The sequence below is a fragment of the Xiphophorus maculatus genome, chromosome 22 (genome assembly GCF_002775205.1).
Source record: "Xiphophorus maculatus strain JP 163 A chromosome 22, X_maculatus-5.0-male, whole genome shotgun sequence".
Classification (NCBI taxonomy): domain Eukaryota; kingdom Metazoa; phylum Chordata; class Actinopteri; order Cyprinodontiformes; family Poeciliidae; genus Xiphophorus; species Xiphophorus maculatus.
Window position 1 is genome coordinate 4,231,051 of NC_036464.1, and position 22,365 is coordinate 4,253,415.

At 37.0% G+C, this 22,365-nt stretch overlaps 1 protein-coding gene across 1 annotated transcript in view; it reads right to left on the bottom strand.

The window, feature by feature from the left end:
• LOC102219624 (gamma-aminobutyric acid receptor subunit pi-like) overlaps nt 1–22,365 on the bottom strand; it is a 62,789-nt gene that overhangs the window by 20,674 nt on the left and 19,750 nt on the right. Inside the window, exon 3 of the mRNA XM_023327933.1 lies at nt 20–132. Within this exon, the coding sequence (XP_023183701.1) occupies nt 20–132 (113 nt within the window). The remainder of the gene's footprint in view (nt 1–19; nt 133–22,365) is intronic.

Here is a 22,365-nt window from a genome sequence, read left to right on the forward strand (position 1 = left end):
GTCTGTGCTGTTTCCTTACTGTCAAAGAAAGGCCTGAGATACTTGTTGTATCCTTTCATCAGCCTCTGAATGGTAGGAGGCAGAATCTCTCCTTCCTTCACTTCTGCGTTGAGCAGCGTGTTTTCTAACAACCTGAGAACAAAGACAGAGACAGAGACAGGCTGAAATAAACGACAGCTCTCAGTTCTCCTCCTCTCTGCAGGTGGATTCTTCTTTGACGAATCCGTAGGGTGTCGACTGAGTTCCACTGCCAGACTTAAAGGGCTGCTGAGCTGCAGATTAAAATGGCATCACTGAAATGGAGGACATGCTAAGAATAAAAAATAAATATCTTCAGGCAAATATAATTTAATATAAATTATTCCCTGGCCTTGGTCTGTTTTTCTGTCCATTTTTGTCTTTTATATGGTTCCTTTCATGAGTTTTATTTTGTTCCACTTTCCTCCCTGAATGCTATCCTTAAAGGCACATTGAAGTGTAGAAAGATGATAATATTGCTTGCAATTTGAAGCAGGGGAACGTTCCCAAGCGGTGTGTGTGTGCATGTGTGTGTGTGTGTCTGTATATATATGTTTGAGTGTAAATCACACCCTAAATACAGAGCTGCTCTGAAGAGAAAAAAAACCCTGCGGCACGTGCCATGACGTAAGAGAAGCTGAAGCAAGACAGATCAGGCCATGTGCGCAAGCTAAAAAAACATTCATCTCCCCACACTGGCAGCAGTCCCCCATGTCACTTGTGAGCCGATGTAGTGGCGTATGAGAGGAGGAGAGCAAGCCTTAAAATGGGTACGATGTTTGGAGCTCTTTAATATCAACCCCTATTTGAGTCATGTGCATTTAGAGTGAATATGCTGTAATGTATGAAAGCTTTACAAATTAATTGATGTAATTAAATCCCATATGATTTCAACGGCTGTCATCCGCAAATTGCAGTGATTGTTTGCTTTGCTTCTAAATGCGCATGTAAACTTTATCCACCATGACCCTGAAAGGAGAAGCACATACAAATATTGTCTGGAACGATAAATGAAGTGCCATAAGAAAACGATTTGGCAAAAAAGTTCCAAAGAATTTACAGCCATATCTTAATAACTTAGAGTAAAATTTTACTTAGATCCAAACCTTTATTCATATTAAGTAAATAACATATCAAGAAAACTTTATTTTCAAATTGGAAACGTTTTCTTACCAAAAGCTGAGACCATGCACTGTGCAGCCCCAAATCACGCCTTGTGTAACTTCCCTTCACAGTGGGCTCAACAATCCTCCCAAGGTGCACCTGTGCTTAGCATACTTTTTCCTTCTACTTAGCATTCCAGTACCATACTGGGATACAGCACTCTATTAGCACTCTATATTGTTTTTTGTTACTCTTTGATGTAAAGCTTATTCTGATCATTTTGAAATACCAATAAAAGCAGCACAGTCTTCAAAATCAGAAGTTCACATACAGATTTATTACACTGGGTTACAAAATAATTTTTGGAACTTGTCTATGTTTTTTCAATTGAATTGGGACTATTTTGCACCATTGAATCCAAAAATGACATCCATTTTTCTCAGTCAGGTCAGGTTTTTATTCTAATTTGATTTAGAGAACTGTGACTATAATAATAATAATAATAATAATAATAATAATAATAATAATAATAATAATAATAATAATAATAATAATAATAATGGAGGAAGTGGGTTGCAGTCTAAGAGAGAAATTCAAATGATTAATTAAATGCTGGCATTTAATCAATCTGACTAAATTGAAGACATTTTTGTGACATTATCAGTTCATTTCCGTTAATATTTCTCATCCAAAAAAGGTTTTAGGAGAATTTATTATTTTTTTTCCCAAAGAGTATATTAATTAAATGTTACAAACTTGGATTTTTATGAATTGACTAAATGTTGGGTTTTTTTTGTTTTTTTTTGAAGAAGAACAATGAACAGTGATGGGTTGGAGGGGGTAAGGGGGGCATAACAGAAATAAAAATTCTTGCCAAACTATCAGAATGAAATGGTTTTTCTGCAAATCAGCGTAATAAAAGAAGCTTTACTGGAAAAGGAAGGCCTGAGCCAGGGAACTGTTGTAATCCAAAGATACTTTGAAATAATTACATATTCTGCTCAACAGCTGTTAATTGCACATATTCACAGCTTTCTGCTGATGCATCATCACTGTCACTCTTGGCCATCAGCGATATAGAATCACCCAGAGTCAGAAGCGCAAATGGAAATCTGCTGCAGCCTTTTTCTGATCTCAGAATGGCTGTTGACAATTTAAAACCATAAAAAGAGCCTTGTGCTCAGAAATGTTTTGTGACAAAGTGTTATTCTGTTTTTTACAATAGGAATGGCTGCCTTTGCAGGCTCTGATTCTGCACCACTGTACATCGCCATCTCTCAGTGCAGCGCAACAATTTTCAAATCAAGAAGAAAAGGGTAAGTGGACCTTAAGGGGGGCGAATTAACTGTCAGCCTTGATTGTCATTAATATAACATCGAGAAATTCTCTCAGAGGATCAGTTTTGAATCAGAAAGTTGGGCATCCAGCTACGGTAAACCGGCCTTGATGAACAAGGCACTGAACAATGGAGACCAACTCTACCGCCTCAGTTTGATCATTGTTACAATAATTCACAATTCATATTACAAAAAGGGAATTTTTGTTAATGATAAATAATGTGAACATTTCTAATCTCCCAAAATCACATGCAATATTTAAAAATAAAAGAGGCATGTTCAGAATCAATCTCTAACTGCTCATACTTCTCACTCTCTCTTTTCCCATATTTTTTTCAATAGAATATTTTTCTCTATTTTTGTTGTTTTTCACCACTGTATTGTTATGTTTTGTCCCAATTGAAGCCTTCTGTGTCTCATCACCCACTCTCCCTCTCTCTCTCTGTGTATATATATATTGCTTTTCAGTCCTTTTCAGTTTGTTTGCCTGCCAGATTTGGCAGCCTCTTCACCTGCCTGCTTGTTTTCCCACTTTTATTTTTGGGAGAATTGTTTTGTTTGCAGGGATTTATTCCAACCTGTTTTCTTTGACATTTTTTTCCAAACATAACTGCGTCTCTGTCCTTCTAAACTCACATAAAACACACTTGTGTAAAAAAAAAAGGGGGGCGGGGGGGAGGGGGGGAGGATATCGAATTCCTATCACTCTGAATGACAACAGGAAGTTTTTATTTTTCTTGGGCATGGCTCCTTTACCTCCCTGTTTTTATATTTTGCTTGTTTTTTGTTTTGTTTTTTTCCTGAACTGGACGCCTGAATCTTTAAACCCAGGTTTGAATTCACAGTGAAGGAAAAACACAGAAAAAGAAAAAAAAAAACTTTTTGTCAGAAAGCTCGACTTGTTTCACCTGACTGTGTCAAATCAGCTGAGATGGGGGGGTTTCTCCACCTTGACAGACTGATGCTACGCTGCATAAAGTCACACTCACATGGCTGGCAGCCTGTTGTTTCTGATGGCAGCTCTTTTGGATGGAGACGCCGTGTTAGTAATGGTGCTGACTGCATTCTGCTTCTCGTCAAATCAATCTGGGTCACCCTGTTTGACCCCCACGTCTCCCCACACAAATGCATGTGTGTGTTTGTAATAACAGACATGAAGGTGAAAAATGCAAACTAAATATATATGTATGCCACTAAAGAGGTCCGAGGCTATACAGATTTATAGTTTTTGTTTTACATAAAGTCATTATAAATCACATTTAAATAACACAAACAGAAACATAATTGAGGGTGCTACCACATAACACACTTTACAATGGATGATAAACCACGGTTGTCAGATAATGGAATGCAGCCGCCTATTTTTTTAACAGAATGTCTACAAAGATCTCACTTCTCCTCTCATTCTGTCCATCTCAGTAAATCCCCAGACTCAAACCTTTGGCTGTCTAAACCTTCACCTGCAGAATGAGACTTGAGCTTTCCAACCTGCCAAACAGTTGCCAACCACTGAGCCCTGAAAATAAAAAAAAGAAGCAGAAGAAACAGGGAAAGCAAAGCAGATTTCCAAAACACTCCAAGAATTCATGATTTCTTTCTATACAAGCAACTAATCTGAGATTGTTTTGTCTGAGCAGCAACACAGATTGAGTCAAACATAAAGTAATGATTTGTATTCTCTCAAGCATGTGCACTCACAACAAATACCATTCATATTCATGTAGAGCAGGTTCCCTCACCCCTGATGGTGATGGGAGCACGCACTATGACACGTGCGTGTCATAGGTTGTGGGTTTTTTGCAGACCCACAACCTGCACACTGTGCTGCCTATCAAGAATAACAAGATGCCACTGTTCCACAGCCACTAGACTAGAGCCTCCAACTTTCTAAGTTTACCAAGGGCCCAAAGTTAGTCCTCAAGGACCCCTGTCCTGCATATTTTAGTTTTCTCCCTGCTTCAGGACACCTGGATCAAATGATGGCTCGTTAGCAGGCCTCAGCAGAACACTGACATGCTGAGGAGGTAAAGAATACCGCCAGGTACCAAAACATACAGGATGCCACACCTGATGGTCAGACTCTGAACAACCCTGATCTAAATAAATTTACTGGTTTGTTTTACAAAGACCAAATAATGTAGAGAAGCACTTAGAAGAAATTAGGAGGATCCAAGTGCAGATACTAGACTTGGTGCAGTATTGCTGACTATGAAAAAAGTGCCAAAAACAGTTTTCTGGATAAAAAAATTTCAAAGAGGAAATCTAAAACATTTGAAAGAAAATGAAGTGTGGAAAGCTAAATACCTAGAAGCAATGCAACTTGGCACACTGCTAGCTGGCGTTACAAACTAGCTATTAGCGTTAGCCAATCCAGGAGCACCATTCTTTTTTCTTGAGACAGTAGTGCAAAAATAGTTTGGTGCCATCTCTGTATTTTAATAATTGTCTGATTATACAAAGGTAGTTGCATGCAAGCTGTTTTTCAGAACTTCTTTTAAGTGAAAGACTATCTAGGTTGAAGATCATTGTGTTGGAGTTTTGGATGCAATTTTCTGTCCAAGTACCATTTATACATTGGCAGCATCTATATAGTGCAACTCAAAATAGGCTTCATTCTCTTCATAAACACGAAAAATCATTTTAGTAAAACACAGTAATTAGATTTCATTTACACAGCTGGAATAAAAAATATGAAGTCATTTTCGTGAGAGTTAAGCATTTTTGACAGCGGGAGCTAGCATCAGTGTGGGCTCAACAGTTGGGTGTCAAGAGGAGCATCAGTGTTTCATCACTCCAGTTGATTTCTTAGGGTTCATCTGCCATGACCTTGGAAGCGATAACATTATTAGAATAAATGGATGTCTTTGTGAGAAAACAGCAGCTTTAATATGATAATCGGCCAGTCACATACAATCGAGCTAGGTGGAGGAGGAAGTGAGAACAGGAAGCAGCGTTTATTCTGTCCTAGTTTGTCAGGATCAGTGACTAATAAGCCCTTTGGATACTCACTCACTTCCATTTTCTTTGTTGAATTTCTCTCTCATATCTCCCCTCTATTCCTTTTTCTATCCCACTGCTTAAATAATGCATAAATGTGTTATTTAAGTGAAAAGTGGTTCTAATTAACGAGAAAAAAAACCCTCAGCAATGCAGTGTCTACAAGAAAAATCACAAACATAAATTGGACCCCAAAAAATTGCAATTATACATCATTTACATATAAAGACTAATATTATGGTAAGGGTGTAAAGGTACCATTCAATAGTGGTTTTGATACAAACATTGAGTTCTGGGTCATAGCTTAGTACAGGTACATAAAAGTAGCAAGAAAGATCTCTAAATGCCAATTACTGGAGGCAGATCAAATGTGATCAATGGAAAGACAAATGTGAACCCAGCCAGTGTAGCCCCAATCTTCATTCATATTCCATGGATGGTTGCTTATGCGAATGTGTTTTGCAGTTTGATGTAAATGTAAGGGCAGAAAAATGGGTTCAGACAAAGTAATACATCGTGATGGTGTAGTCAGGTCAGAAGGACTGAACCCTGCAGCAGAATTTGCTTTTTTACATTCAGTTCCATGACGTAGCCTCCCAACATATCAGTCTACCCATCCGCTTCCTCGTCCTCTCTGTTTCCAATGCACACAAGTCATGGGTCCGGGCCCGGCTTGCACATTTCACAACAAATTAATTTAGTTGAGCATAACCCTTGCAGAGAGCTGAGTAACACTCTCAGTGGACCCCTTTCTAACTCTTTTTCCGCCACTCTTCCGCCCATTCAGCAGCAGGCTTGACTCAAACCCGCTTCTCACTCCTATTCCTTATTTCAGTGATTCATGTCATTCTTTGCTTCTGCAGGATCCCTCGGTTTGCTCCCCTGAGCTCTCCAAATCCCCCAGGCCAATTGTAAGCTTTAAAACCCAAACCCCACAGAGGAGAGCAACATGTGGATTTTCTGTTTGCCCAGGGAGTAAATTAATTTAATATTCCCTTTTGAAATATGTACAAAGAAACTGAGTTAAACATCCTTCCAAATGTTGTTTTAATATATTTTTTCTTCTTTCTTTTCAGTGTGTCCAAATTTCCAGCTTAGAGATCCCCTGCAGGAGTCAAAGAAATGGGACAAAGGTCCATTCACCAGCATAATGTGTCCAAATTCCCTCACTAAGAGCACATTTCATTTCTGCATTTTTGACAAAATGAGATTTACACTTTTAGCAAAGCATTTACGTCGACATTTTTAATCACAGTTCTAATCCTCATATCTGAATTTAAATTTGTGCAGATACAAATATTTTTCATCTTCAATATTAGAATTGGTTTGGGGCCACAACAATAGTAAATAAATGACTATAAAGGAAATGTGTTGGTGAAATAGTCTGAAAAGATAGAAAATACAGATGAGGTACTAGTGTATTTGTATGTAACTGCAGTCTCCCTGTTAGGTTTTAGAGATTGTATCCTTATGTTGTGTCAAAGTATTTCAATAGTCAGCCAGCTTTTCCAAATCCCACACAATCCCTGGGAAATAGAAACTGAAAGCTGAAAACAATGAAAATACTTTCTTTAGTTAGCCTTCCTGTTGCTGCTAAAGCTTTTTGGTGCTCTATAACCTACTTCTTCCTGCACTGAGTTCGCTACTCATTTATCTTTGAAGCAGCATGACCTTCAGCCCTGCTTAAACCGTATTACAGATAGATGTTCTGTATTTGCCCTGCAAGAATAAGCAGGTATAGACAACAAATGAATGGAAGGATGATTTGTATTTCTTTCCTCCTGACGCCCAACTTTCTCCAATGAACTCCAGACTGCTTCTTTTTTATACAGACTGTCCATTCTGTGTTTTATTATCCAAATGTGCAACATTTGTTTTGGCTGATGAACTTCCAGTAGAGGGAAGTGTAACCCCTTAAAGAGCCTCTGTTTAACATCTGATCCAGGAAGCATTTTAGAGGCTAAAACCAGCCTTGAATTAAATCTGTCTCAATACTTTTTAATATATCAGTTAGCAGCAAATGATTCTTTAGTTTTGCAAGTGCTATGCTCACCGTACCCTTACTTTGTAAGCAATATTTGAGTTTTCGTTACAAATGTGTCAAAAACTTTGCTGATATTCCACTGCAGTTGAAAAGAACACAATTTTGCAATTGTGGTGTTTCCATTAAAAAAAGAAATGCTGATAAAATCACAAGTGAAAATGTTTCTGCACTCAATAAATCATTAAAAAATCATCATCCTCATACCACTTCCTGCCATCGTCTCCAGTCTGCATACATCCGGTTACATCAGCCAAAAACATGTTTCTTCAAAATTGTTGTGTTTACATTAAGCAAATTTATTTCCAAAATATCAAACTGTGAAATGTTAAGCATAAAGGAAAAGAAGCTACTGCTACCACTTTTCACCACCATTTCAAATTCAAACATTTGATTTTATTTGCACCATAAATCAAAAAAAAAAAAAAAACATGTTAATTTTCTCACTGTTCATGGCTAAAGTTACACTTCCTTCCCAGGGTTTCAAGTGTAGATCACCCTTATTATTTCCTTGACAGCTGGTTGCAGGAAAGAGGAGGCATCTTTTGTCTTTTGGCAGACCACTGGGGGTGGCGGGTAAAACATATTATTAGCTTAAACCTGCAGGTGTGCAGAAGAGTTGCATTCATCCTGAGCACTTTACCCATTAAATGCTATTAAAGTTTTTCTTTTCTTCTTTTAAAGAGAATATTTGATTTTGCTACTGTGCAATGGCATTGTGGGGAAAACTGCTATTGCTCTCATATATTGAGATTGTATTCTGCTGTGAAGGGACTTTCAAGCCTTCCTCAAACCTTTCAGCCATTTCACACACAGAGACACAGAGGCAGGCAACCAGGCTCCACAACAAGAAGCCCTCCTGAGTTTATGTAGTAGGCTTGTGTGCATAAAAGCAGCTGTTTCTCCCTTTCATGCTATGCCTGTGAGCTCCCTAAGCTCCTCCACATGGGAGAGTAGCAGAACTCCCCTCGACCAAATAAAGAACATTTTCAGTCTTCATCTGTCCCCTCAAGTTAGAGGAGCCTAAGAAAAAGATTTGACACAAGAAACAAAAAGCCTTATGTCATAAAAGATCATAGATCCTTACATCTGGGTTGAGATTAAAAGCAAAATGCACACAAGTAGAAACACACGCCTTCCCTTCACCAGTTTGAGAAAGTAGGATTCATGTAAAGATATTAGCCTGGGCAGAGAAAATAGGATCAAATAAACAGCAAAGAAGCAACAGTTTCACATTTTTACTGTATGTGAAACAATCAAAAATCAGAACCTTTCAAGAAGCTTTAAATCCCTTTAAACATTTTTACATTCAAAGGGCATTTTTCACAAAAGCAAATCTGAAAATTTAGGTTTTATAAGTAAATGTAGGTCTGAAATTAGACTGGGCCATTCTAAGCTCTGAGTATCCATTTCTCTGTATCTCTAGTTGTATGCTTATGGTTATTGCCCAACTGGAAGGTGAACTTTAACCCAAGTCTTGAGTCTTTTGTGGCAACTAAGACGTCCGTTTCTAAAACTGTGACACATTTTGCCCCATTCATCTTCCCATCAACTCTGACAGCTTTCACGTCCCTGTTAAAGTAAAGCATGCAGCAGCTTAGTGCGGCACCATCATGGTTGTATAACAGCTTTTCACCACAAGCAATATTTAATATATAGGCCAAAGTTCAATTTGGGTCTTTTTTGAGTGGAACACCGTCTTTCCCATGGTTGCTGTTTCCTTTACATGTATTGTAGCAAATTTCCAACATTACATATCGCTCCTTTTCAACAATATCCTCTTGATGCTTGTTAGTAAACATTAGGTTTGTAGAGTAAATGGGTGGACAGCCAAGTCTTGGTAGATTTGCAGTTATGTCACACCATTTTTAATTTCAGATAATGGATTGAATGATGCTCGGCAAGAGGTTCAAAGGTTGGGATATTGTTTTATGACCTCTTGTTGTACTAACCACTACAGTTTTGTCTTCTGTGTATAAATCTACTGTTTCCTTACACATTTTCTTAAACAGATGGATTTATTCTGACAGTAAATTACAGAATCACAACATGGGAGAGGAAAAAGTAAGATCACTTACTAATAGAAATACTTTTTAAGTTGTACATTTAGCCTCCATTCAATTCTGTGGAAATTTAAACCAAATTTAGCTGTTAGGTTGTAAATTATGCTGAAACCTCTGAGTGGTGGGATAATGTAAAATAGTGTCCATGGTGCAAAAACCTAAATGAAATGCAGACATATTTATGCATGAAATTCATTTGACTGTATCTATTCAAACTGTTTATGTAACTCTGCCCCTAATTGGGGAAAAAAACAAACTCAGAGAAAGAGAAACCAGGAACAAAAATAAGGAGCTGAGGTAATTAGTGTAGAAAAAATATCTCCTTCGATTTTACTGCAGGCAGAATGTTCATGTCGGTAATTTGCAGTGTCAATTTTAAATCTATTTGGATTGGGAAACAGAATGAATGAAAATATGAAGAGCAGAATAGTCCACTGACTATGAACCTGATGACAAGTTTGCTGAAAATACTGCATATAGGAGCCAGTTAGCTTTCTAATTGGAAAGCGAGACAAACACAATAGCAGAATGACAAACCTAAAAGGTCATGCTATGAGAACTGTATATTTTTAGTTAAAATGAGATAATGTTGTTTGAGTTGCAGAAAATTGTCAATATCCAGGGTCAGACATGTTCCTAAAACAACAGTGGAAATTTTCAAAATGTGTATTTTTTGCTGTGTTTAAAATGCATTCATTTTTTTTTACCTGTCCTGGTTCTGTCTTTCTTTGCTTGATTCTGATGTTTATTAAACAAAAGTGGTGTAAAGAGGTGTACAGGCACGTCTACATCTATGATTATGTTTTTAGAGTGTTTCACACCTCGTAGTGCGGAATTTGATTGGGGACCAAAACTGCAACATTTGTTGCATTTTTAGCTGGTGCTGTTCACATTCACACTGCTCTGTCAAACGATCCAAACTCTTTAAAAAACCTGTTCCCCTCCTCGCCTGTGGTGGCGCTGCATCAAGAACTATTGAAGGAAACGTCATGTAAATCTTGTAAAAAGACATAAGTGAAACTTCCTCCTTCATAAAAAGTAATAAAAGACGGAGTGTCCAATTTTAGCGGTTGTAGGATTTTTCTTTTGGAAAAGACCATGAGTCATTTGTCTTGCAACTCATTTATTTTAGATGCATTTACCCAGAATCCCCTGCGCTTCCTGCTTGGTGTTCACATAAGCATTCGAACCACACAAGAGTTCGCTTCATCCGAACTGAGACAAAGGTCTCTTCAGAGTTTGATTACACATTCACACCTCCCTAAACAAACTGGACTTTCTGGGCAAATGACCTGGAATTTGATAATATAATCCAAGGGGATTATATAACCACTCTGGCCCAAGAATTCCTTTTTCCAGGATTAGCTGGAGAGTCTCATAGGAAAAAAGGATTGCTAAATTATCTGTTACCTCATCTACCTGGTCTCAGACAACCAGGAGACGACGGACGGAGACATTGTTTGTAGATCTTATTTTTATACGTCTTTGTTTTGCATGGTAACATTGGAGATTTGAAGATGCATGATGAGTGTCAAGGATAGTTTGTCATTTATTTTATTACAAATGTTTAGATTTTCATTCAAAATGACAAAATGTCCTTTCATTGCAGTGCAACTTCCCGATAATGAAGAAAGTAAAGAGAGATTTCTATAAATTCTGTTATTTTTCCCACTATTCTGTGCAGTAGGTAACAAAAGCAGAAAGATACTCCTATAGCATTTGTTTTAGCAGCATTTCTTTGAGAGCTGGACTCCTCCCTATAATTTGAAAGGCTCTTTATTCTCCATGCACATGCTGCTTCTATTTTCAGCCTCTTTATTGGACTCTAACATCAAATATAACCAGCAAAGATATTCCATTATTGTGGTAATCAACTACTTATGCATTTTAATGTTTCCTAACTGAGGCATCCTCACATCATCTTAACACATACAGATTTGCACTATCAACTCCTTCATGACCACTTTATCCAGTTACAGCAACAGAGTTCTGTGAATTTGAACAGAATCTTAAATTGGACAGCAAGCTGGTTAAATTGTTGCTGGTTTTTTTGTTTGTTTTTTTGCTGCTCATGTTCTCACTAAAACCAGGAGTACAGAGAACACAACAGTTCTAAAATTCTTACTCTGACAACCTGCAGCTCAGAGAACAAACTTTAAACATGTTTGTTAGTTTATAAATCTCTGAATGGTTATATAAATCCCAACTCAAATCGGCTCATGGCACTTAAATTATGCACAATTGATGTCAGTACTACACGCAGGATGGATCTTTGCATTCATTTTGTTTATCCCAAATTGTGACCCTACTGTCTGGACTTTGTTAAAAGTGTGCAGGGAATATTTCAATGTGTGTACTTAAAGTGGCCATGTAAGTCATCTGCCAGTTTTGCTGGTAACTCAGCCTGACTAAGTCAGATTTTGTTATCTTGCTGTGGCTCACCTCCAACTCTTTCCAGCTAACTTTCTAGGAATCCCTTGTGAGTAATTGACTGAATATGTGAACTGTCTCCTCAATGACTTCAACCCAAGCGGCTTGCTGGTAGTCATACCAGCAAGAGGTCTCCTGTTCCTTTCATTAATGCTAAAGAAAATTGTGCCCAGTGCAGCGAGATAATGCAATTTCCACACACTGCAAAACACGAATGCAAATTAAAATGGCTTTTAGGAAAAATGCCTACCAGACATGAGGAAACTTTGACTTCTGAGAGCTATGCACCTTGTGGCTCTGGAATGATATCAGAAAACCCAGAATGAAAACTGTCTGGTTTAATTGGAGTGTTATATTCACAAAACTGCGGTCTAGTCTTGAATAGAAACTCTGCGGTTGCCCAGCATTTCTTTTACATTCAATTTTCCCCCTGAGCGCTGAAGTGAGGATGTGCCTTGTCTGTATATGCTTCTGATTTGCAGTAGCATGACAAAAGAGGAAGTATTTATTTACTACTTCATAAAAGTTCTACTTCAATTCTTAAGCCATACCTAAAATGTCTGCCGACACTGATACGTTTGTTGGTGACAGCAAAGTGTAAGGTAAACAACTCTATAATACATTTACAGTCATATTCACAGCTGCATCTTGGATTATTACATAAGAAAGGACACAATAGTTCAGTCTCACTCTCATTTTCATCATAATCCGCTGTGCAGCTGCTCTACCATTTCTGCAACAAACTATAATGTGTTTTCTGTCACATAAAGTTTAAATATCTGCTTCTGAAACTGGAGTGAACACCTCACTCTGACTGCTGGTACTTTGATAAATACTGCAGGGAAGAACAAGAACTTTGAGAGAAACAAAACTGTGGCTTGTTCAAAACATCGACTGGAATGAGCTGGATTTTTGTTTGGGGGGGGAAATTGCAAAATCATCTGAATATCATCTGAAACATTGTAATTTAGCTGGCTTTGATGGTGTGAATGGTAACATGAGATAATATGTAAGAAGGTGAAAGCAATATTTACTTCCAGATGTATTTTGTAGCAGTTGTAAGTTTTGCATCAGATGCTTTTAGTAGAAATGGGAACTTGAGTTTTTGATGTTATTTAAGTAGTGAAACCAAAAGAAATTTAGACTTAAAATAGTGCTGTAAAGATTGACTTGGAGAGATTTGACTTGGACTAGGCCAGGGTCTCTTGCTCATATCAGGTTTCTTCCCTACACATTTTATCCCATCTGTCCAGCTAACTAGTAGCCTCATTTTCAGGATTATTCTGAAATCCTCCAGTCACAGACTGATCTAATTTTGCAGTTTGCATTCTGCACGCTTTGTTGTTGCAGCCTTTTCATTTAGCAATTTCACCAAATGGCCTCAAAGGTAATCTGTGTTCACTGCTGGAACATTTTCATCTCAATTTCAAGGCAAAAGAGCAATTAGTAATGAGGAAAGTACCCATCCATAAAAATTCTAGCAGGATAATTAGCTGTGTTTTTATTTGTATGCTCGATGGAACAGACACGTAGGTGCGAAATGAATGCATCTTTATTAAACATCCCTGCACATGATAACAGTCAGAGAGGAGTCAGCATAGTTTTACTCAGCACCACACTGGTATAAAGTGAAAAAAAACAAGAAAGTTAGCAATGTCTAAATGAGCAAAGTCACAATGTGATGAATGCCATCATAATTCAGTTAAAAGAACAATAAAAACTTCTATTTTCAACATGCAAAATGCAATAATCTGACAAAGACTGAGCTATGCAACAAAGAAAGGAAATTCTGTGACTTGCAAATAGAAACTAAAAAAAAGGTTCAGTCATCCACATAAAATCTCTACTTAGTTTAAAGAATTTGTAGACTAAGGAAGAAACTTTTACAGATTCTAGGATGAAAGAGTATTTAGTCAGGCCTAAACCACCAAAGGAGCCAAGCAGGACCCTCAAAAGTTTCATTTTGGTGAATTAGTTAAGAAGCTGGGATCATTATCCTCGGTTTCATCAAAAGTGACTTTTTGGGGCATCTTCCTAAAAGGCAAAGACAGTCATTAATTTCTTAGTATGTGCCCCCACGATGTCTGTGGAATATAATCTAAAGTCTAATTTCCTTTTTGGAGGCCTATTATAACCAACCAGCTTTTTTCAAAGGAAACTTCAACCACGGAAGACTTTTCAGGAGTAATTGGGAGAGACATGTCATGAAGACTACTGACCCCGGAAACGAGAAGGGAAAGTCAAATTTGTGTCCACCACAGACAGATAAGATACAGTATTACGTAAAATAAAGGAATGATAAGAGGGCATGTTATGGAGAAAAAGCTTCTCACTAATATTTTAAGCAAAAAATAAATAAAAAAAAAGGTAAACTAAAACAAACAAATCTTTTTATTTAGACAGCAGCATTATTTTTGATCTGAAGTTAAGAGTTTTCCTCTTTCAAAGTTAAAAAAGCTCTTTGTTTAGAGCTGCCTTTGATTAATAAAAACTGGAACACCATAAAGTGTAGTCTGTTTTTAAACCTGTCATCTTTCTCCTTTACTTTGTCACTGGAATATTTATTTTTTTTGTTGGTTGTCTTCTGCTTGATTGATGTTTTATTTTTATTCTAATCATGTAAAGCACTTTGAATAGCCTTATTGCTGAAAATGTACTATACAAATAAAATTGCCTTGCCTTCGTTAAGATCATGTAAATAGTCAAGAATATTTGATATTGGGGACTCAGATGATTATAGAGCAGGGATGAAAAGAGGTATACTGTTCAGGCTACACTCCTTGGAATTTATCTCTTAAGGCGAGATCATCTATTTATCTCCTATGTGCTCTCTTCCTTGTTTCTCCAGCAGCCATTGGGTGTCCAGTGGGGCACATCCAAAACAAACAGGTCCAGAAACACAGATATACTTTACTGCCAACTGTCTGGCATGGAATTAAGGAAGAAATTTTGAGATATCAGGCTAATTAGATTAATCAAAATATTCTCCATTTTCTTCAAATTCAGAACTTTATTATGTAATAAATTAATGCCTTTACATTTAAGTTAAATTGGGGCATTTCTGTGGATGTATTTCAAGATAACACTTCAAACATGCTGCTTTTTTGTATAAAATCCTTAAAAAATGGAATTTATGTAAGATATCAGGAAAATAATTGTGGACTTCCACAGGTTTGTATTACACTTTGGTATAAAGATGTCACCTACTTACACACAAGCATACACGTTCTGGGAATATCCTGCCACCATATCGTTTAGAAAGTAGACGGGTTCTGTGTCTCAGAGATCAACATGCTTTGGAGTGAAATGAAAGAATTAACCACAAAAGAAAAGTAAAAGACCTTATGAACAGGCTGGTTTGATCCACAGTGAAACTAGTTCTTTCCTGACATGGACTGAATGGCCACTCCAAGAGGAAGTTCCAGTTAACATAATAAAAAAAATAAAAACCAGCATAAAAAAACCAGGTTACAGTTAACAAAAACAACCAGGGAGAAAACATTTCCATTTTGGAGATATTTCCTGTGGTTTGATGGACTAAAAAACTTTAAGATTCTTTTACCTAAAGATTTGAGTGACTTTCATTATTTTATAGATTGAAAAAATAATCTAAATACATCCGATGTACAGGATGAAGAGAGGCTTAGTTACAGTTATATGTAGTAAAACCAAGCAGAATAATTTAAATGTTATATAATTATGGAAGTCAGATATTCCTGCTGTAGGTTTTTCTGCTCCAGCTTTCTGAACCATTAGTTAGCGATTCAGTCACACCAGGGATCTTTGCTGTTTATCCTGAGATCATTTGGTAATAAAGGCTATAAAGGCTTGATGTCAAACAGAACCAAAGCACTGGATTTTATGTGCTGTTTAACCTTGAGTGAGCTGTCCTGTTTTTGACGGAGAAACAAAATGAAACTCTGTGATCATGAACATGCGCTGCTTTATTAAATTTTGCTTGACACAACCTCTAATTTAGGACCTCAAAGGAAGACTAGAATACGATATCTGCTTGGTATTAATTAAAAGATACTACAAAGCCTTATCTGGGTTGGAAGGGCATCATCAGTGGTTCCAGCCTTGTTGCGCTGTATTGTAAGATGATCCTTGGAGCTTTACATGCACTGTACATTCAATATAGGCCTAGAACGTCAATTTCTTATCTAAATTAGGAACAGAAACCTAAAAACAGAGTTTTAGTTTTTTGTTACATAGTGAGCACTCCCTTTTTAGGAGTTAAATACTGAATTTCAGTGCCAATTTTAGGAGAATGAAGATTTTATTTACCACAGCATCTGGAAAATCCTCTAATTTTCTGAGTTGATTATAGTTCTTGAAATTTTTTATTATTTTATTCATAGATCAGCCCCGTATTCAAAGAAACAGGGCAGAAATTACAACAACATACAAGTGCATAGTTAAATTAGAATAACATTGAGAAGTTGAATCATGTACAGAAAGTAAAGAGACATTTTGAGTCATTTATGTTTATTTTCATTAATAAAGCGTAGAAGGACTGATTACTTACAAGTATACCCCTAAAACAAAATATTCCTTTAAGATTCTTAGTGCAACAGAAACCAATGTTTTATTAACAATTCCTTCACATTTAAGGTTCATGCAGCTTAAGGAGCTAAAAAAATTCAGAGCAGTCATCAAAGTAGTTTTCACCATGATGCCACCAATATGCTTGGCGGTTGGAGAAAATGTTCAGTGACTGATGGTTGTCAAAAAGCCTGAAAAATTATATAAGCTAACTAATATTAGCACATATGTATTTCTCATATTTGTTTCCGTTTTTAAACAGGAACTCTGGATTTCATTCATTGTGAACACTGGCTTCATACATCACCTGATATGCCTAATAGTCTAATATCATCTAATTTGGATGTCATAATTGCATCTTACATTGTTCACAAAATGTACATCTGCCTAATTTCCCTGAATGAGATATTTTTTTCTAGCTTGCAGCAGATACCTCTGGCTGATCCAAATTAGCCTGGCTGTACCAGTGGGTGCTGATGTGGCTGTGAGCTCCTTGTCAGAGCCTAGCAGCACACAGAGAGCTGCAGTACTGGCCACTGCTTTCCTCTTATTTAACCTCTTTGACATGATAATCCATGTGACCCAGTCTGGACTATCTGACAATGGTATTTCAAGCAATGCAGAATCTTAGTTGGGATCATAGCTGACTGAACAATGTTTTAAAGTGTCATGGTATCAGCAAATATTTGCATTATTTTTGCAGATGATTTCTGTGTACTCAGGACCCCTATTTTCCTGCAAAATACCTACTTCACCTACTTCTTCCTGGACTTCCATGCAAACCAACCAACTTACTTGGTTCTCTTGTCAAATCATTGTCCAGATAGATCAATCAACACTCTACTCTTGGTCCTGTTCATTTCTTCTGTCATGCAAACATGTTAACATTCTACAGAAAAAGATTAGGACCACTTGAAAAAACAAAATCTGATTTTAATCTCAGAATTCTGACTTTAATCTTCAGAGACCAAAAGTCAGAAAAATGTCAGATTTTTTGAGATTTAAGTCAGAATTCTGAGGTAAAGTAATCAGTCTGACTTTGTTCTTGAAAAAAACAAATAAAACAACTAGACAAGGCAAAAATGACCATCTATAACCATCTCTCTCTAAAACTAATGCTTTGAAGTTTTACCATGCTATGCAAGTGACATCCTTACATAGCAGAGAAAATGTTATGACCCTGCCAGGGACACGCATGTCTCCATTATTCATTAACCTACACTTCCAGACATTACTTCATGTGAATACGTTATGCTCAACGAAAGAGCACGCGTTCTGTATCCACCTTTCTGATGTCAGTTATACAGGCTCACGCATAAGGAGATCATTTGGTACCACAACCACTACAAACAGGACAAACTCAATTAATATCCTTTTCATGTATGGATTACATGAAGCTGAAACGAGTCTAATTGTTAGCAAAGTGGGGCTTAGATGTTCTGGTTTACTCTCACAGTGAAAAAGCCTCCTAGTTTAATTAATTGGTTTATTATTTTTCTTTGGGTAAGCGTGCCTTGCCTCTGTCCGTCCCTCTCTGTTAGTGTCATGAAAGACTCACCGTCTGTCCAGAGTACACTCTGCTTCTCTGCTAGCGCCGTTTCATATCATCAGGGGAAATGTTTAATGGAATAGATTTAAATACTTTTTGAAGAAAATACTTGTAAAAAACACAAATGGGCACAAATATATTCTGATTTGTAAACATTAGACAAAGTAGATTTGTGTTAATATTTTTGGATACATAAAACCTTCCCTAAAGATAGGATTTAATAATCGGTGCACACTTCTTTTCGTAATCCTTAACAGAAAAGGGTTAAAGAACATAATAACCTCTAAGTGACAGTTATGTGGATGAAAGCACTGTCTTTACCTCTGAGGTCTGAGTAAAAAGAGCAGACTGGCTGTTCAAATCATATCACTTATTTCAACCAAAGTACATGAAAAACCATCTCTGACTCCAAACTGTCAAATCCTGCAAGGGCTGCTTCAGCAAAGGCTCACACCAGCAGCCACTCAGCTGAGAAGAGAAAAATAAGGCTATGCAATTCACACTGGTTCACCCAAATTAGAAAATGGCAGATTAGGAAAATGTTTCCAGATCTAATGAATCTTGCTTTCAGCTGTAACATTGAGATAGTAGGGTCAGATTTGTTGTGAACAACATTACAGCATGAATCTGTCCTGCCTTGTATCTGCAATTCAGGCTCGTGGCCTTAACTGTTCTAATAGAAAGCCTTGGAGATATGATGAAACAGGAGAATAAATGTTCATATGACAGATCCACATCAACTGCATGATACTATGATGTTAACATGGACCCCTTTTGAGTCTATGGCACAAAGAATCAATGCAGCTCTAAAGGCAAAAGGGATTCTAACCTGGTACTAGCAAGGTGTAACTGAAACAGAGACCAGAGTATTTACTTTAAAATAGTATTAATTTAATATATCAGACCTGTTTTAGGTGTGAGCTACAAGACAACTGTGTATTTTAAGAAACTGATGCCAACCATAACTGACCGTGCATCACAATAGAACTAGAGTGGAAATAACTGAATGATGCCAGAATTTTAGGTTTTCCTACTTAGGATTTTTGTCAAAAGTAATCATTAATGTCTGTGGTAAATGGTTAAATAAAGTCCACAAGCTATTGCCAATGCATCTTCCCAGCGGCCTGCCATGTTTGTTAACTCTGAACTCAGGTGTGTTCTCAACAGGTTTTGCAAGAGTTCCTGTCTGACATCTAGATTCTGGTGACTGTAATTTATTTTTGTGTTATGTTGCTTAATACTGGATCACACTGTATGGTTAAACTCATTATACAAATACATTTTTATCATCTAAGCATTTGAAAATTGGCTGATAATTTTAACGTCTTGCCATGTGAACCAGACATAAGATTTTTTTTTTTACAGATTTCAACTTTGGATATAAAAACTGGTACTACTACTCTGATATATCTGCAATTTCCTTTGAATGTGGGAAAAGTGCAATACATTTTATAAGCACATTTGATTCTGCACAACAGTGCCACCAAAACTAAAGTCACTTTTTCCTCAGCTGTACTAAGCAGGTGAAACTGGTGTACACTAACTCAATGATTTTAAAAGGTTTAGTTGTTTTAGTTCAGTTTTAATCCTAGCGCAACAAATCTCAATCGGCAGTGGGTTTTAGTACTGAATTTTAACAACAGGAAGCTGAATTAACAAGAAGAAGCTGAATTGGCCATCAAAAATAAAATCCCTGGGAATGCTGGGATTATCAAAACATTTCTGCTCAGAGGGGAATAATGGGCAAGGCAGAGCAGCTACATGAGTGTACACAACTACCACCAAAACCCACACAAGTATAATCTACTCAAAACTGTCCCTGACTTTATATCTGTCGCTAAATCTGCTACTAGCTGTGGTTGCTCTTTTAAATGGGGCATTGACTTCAATGGGGAATGGCTAACAAAATGCAGTTTTATATAGACGAACAAATCCACTGGCGGTTTTACAAATGATTGTACTGGTCCCAAGTGATGGGAGTGAAAGCAAGCTGCAACTCAGCATGGTGAGGATAAAGACTCTGATGTGCAGCTTTCTCATTGAGAACTTCACATGAATGTGATTTAAGGATAGAGAAGTCATACCCAAGGCTTCACTGAAAGAAGTGCTGTGATAAAGCAGTGTGCAAAGGGAAACAGTGGAGAAAATCTGACAGTGAAAGCTTGATGGCTGCATCTCATGTGGAATGGAAGATGCATATATGCAAGGGTTTACAGAAGTATTCATTTCCATTGAAGTTTTTCACATTTTGTCACGTTACAACCACAAAATGCAATGTTTTCTAGAACAATCTAAAATAGAGAATAATTGTGAAATTAAACTTGTTTTTCAATCTATTTTTTAAAATATCTGAAAAGTGTGGCTGGAATATGTCAACAACAAAGGTCAAACGAGACAAAACATCCTTCAGACCTGAACACCAAAAGAACATTCAACTAATGTGAAACTATTCACCAAGTGTAAACAAAAAGGGGGAAAAACAGAGTAAAGATTGCAAAAATATAAAATCAAAAAACAAGTTTCTCCACAGACCGGGAAAAAGAATTAAACTCGCATAAGAAAGAAAAGTTTTCAGTTTAAAAGCAAAAAACTGTCAATATAATGTGAAACTTTGATTAGTTTTGCAAGAATGAAAGCCTCCTCATTATTTAGCTGTCAGGAAAGTTATGATCAAAAGCTCATCTCTGTTGATCTGACTCCAACAAAGTCAGAAAGCTGACTTGAGACAAGCCAGTGATATTCCCCTCCTGAGCATAAATCAAAACCACATCACAAAACACAGAGTTGTGCTCAACCAAGTGAAAACCTGCAACCGTACAAGCAGCTCCATCAAGTCTTTTTCAAAAAGACAGAAAACAGATTTTGATCTTATGCTGTAGTAAATGCATGGGGACAATTACAGCCACAAATGAGAGTTTAAAATGAGTCAACCTTGCTTTTGATAAAGTTTGTAATTTACAGGAAAAGCTTTCAGGAGTTCAGGAAAACTTGACCACAATCAAACACCTTGAAGCAGTTTCTAAGAATCCAAGTGGAAATCTGTCTAACGTCACTGAATTCAGTATTGATTTCTAATGGAGGTTGATTAGCTCAATTCATTCTCATCTCGCTCCTGTATCCATTTGACAGAAAAACAGACAAAGCTGAATTGGAAAGGATTAAAAAAAAAAACATTTAGAATTTGTGAATCCTGCAGCTGAAATATGAAATTAACTCCCCAACTGTCACCCATATTTGTAGGTAAAAATCATTGGATATTAAGTTTATGATTGGAGTTTTTAGGTAACAACAGGTTCACTGGTACATTTTTAAACTGTAAAAGTTGTGGTTGCATTTCTAAGAAGTTTTAACATGGAGACTGAAGTCAGTATTAAAGCTGTGTTGCCTTCCCTTCAAGCTTTAAATAGGCTCTGGCTTCATGTCTAACTTCAGTGATGTTATCTTCTTTTAAGTGTTGGAATCAGTGATGTGACAATAGCGAGAGCCCTGGAGCATTAACTTGTCCAAATCAGTTCACTTGAGGAACACCCTTTAAAACCATTGTGATAAAGCGCCGTGTGAATCCGCATTTCACTTACCTCCCTATTCAAATTACCTCAGAATCCACACTATCTTGATATACAGCTCACTGTTTTGAAGTTAAGAAGATTATGCAACAAAAGTTCTCTTAAGAAATGCATTTTTGACTACAGCACGGGTCTGCAACTCCAGTGTTTGAGTGACACTACGCAACATTTAGATGCGTCTCTGCTCCAACGCAGGTGAATCAAATGAACAGTTAATGACCAAGCCTTTGTAACATTTGCTGATACACTTAAGAAGGAAACTTAGTCTTTGTGATTTAAAGAAAAAATCCAATAAAATGCCCTAAATCCTCATGGGAGAAGTTTTAGTTTGAAAAGTTATTTTCTAAAAGGTATGTTTGGCACAAGAACAACATTACAGATCTTCAAAAACAACACCGTGCACATTTAAACTAGAAGTCTGCAGCAGGGATTTAAAACTGGACCCAGAGTTCTCTATATTTTAGATTTTTCTCTGCTTTATCACACCTGAATCAAATGATTACGTTGCCTCCAGTGCTGTAGAAGGCTGTTAATCATCCATTTATTTAAATTAGGTGTATGGAAACAGTGAAACAAGTAAAAATTGGAGGGCAGTGGGCCCTTCAGGGGCTGGTTGAAAACCTCTGGTCTACAACATAAAAAAAAAGAAATCTGGTATGTTTTACACTTTTCTTGCATTTGGGTTAAGACCGCCTATGCAACCAATACCTTAGCA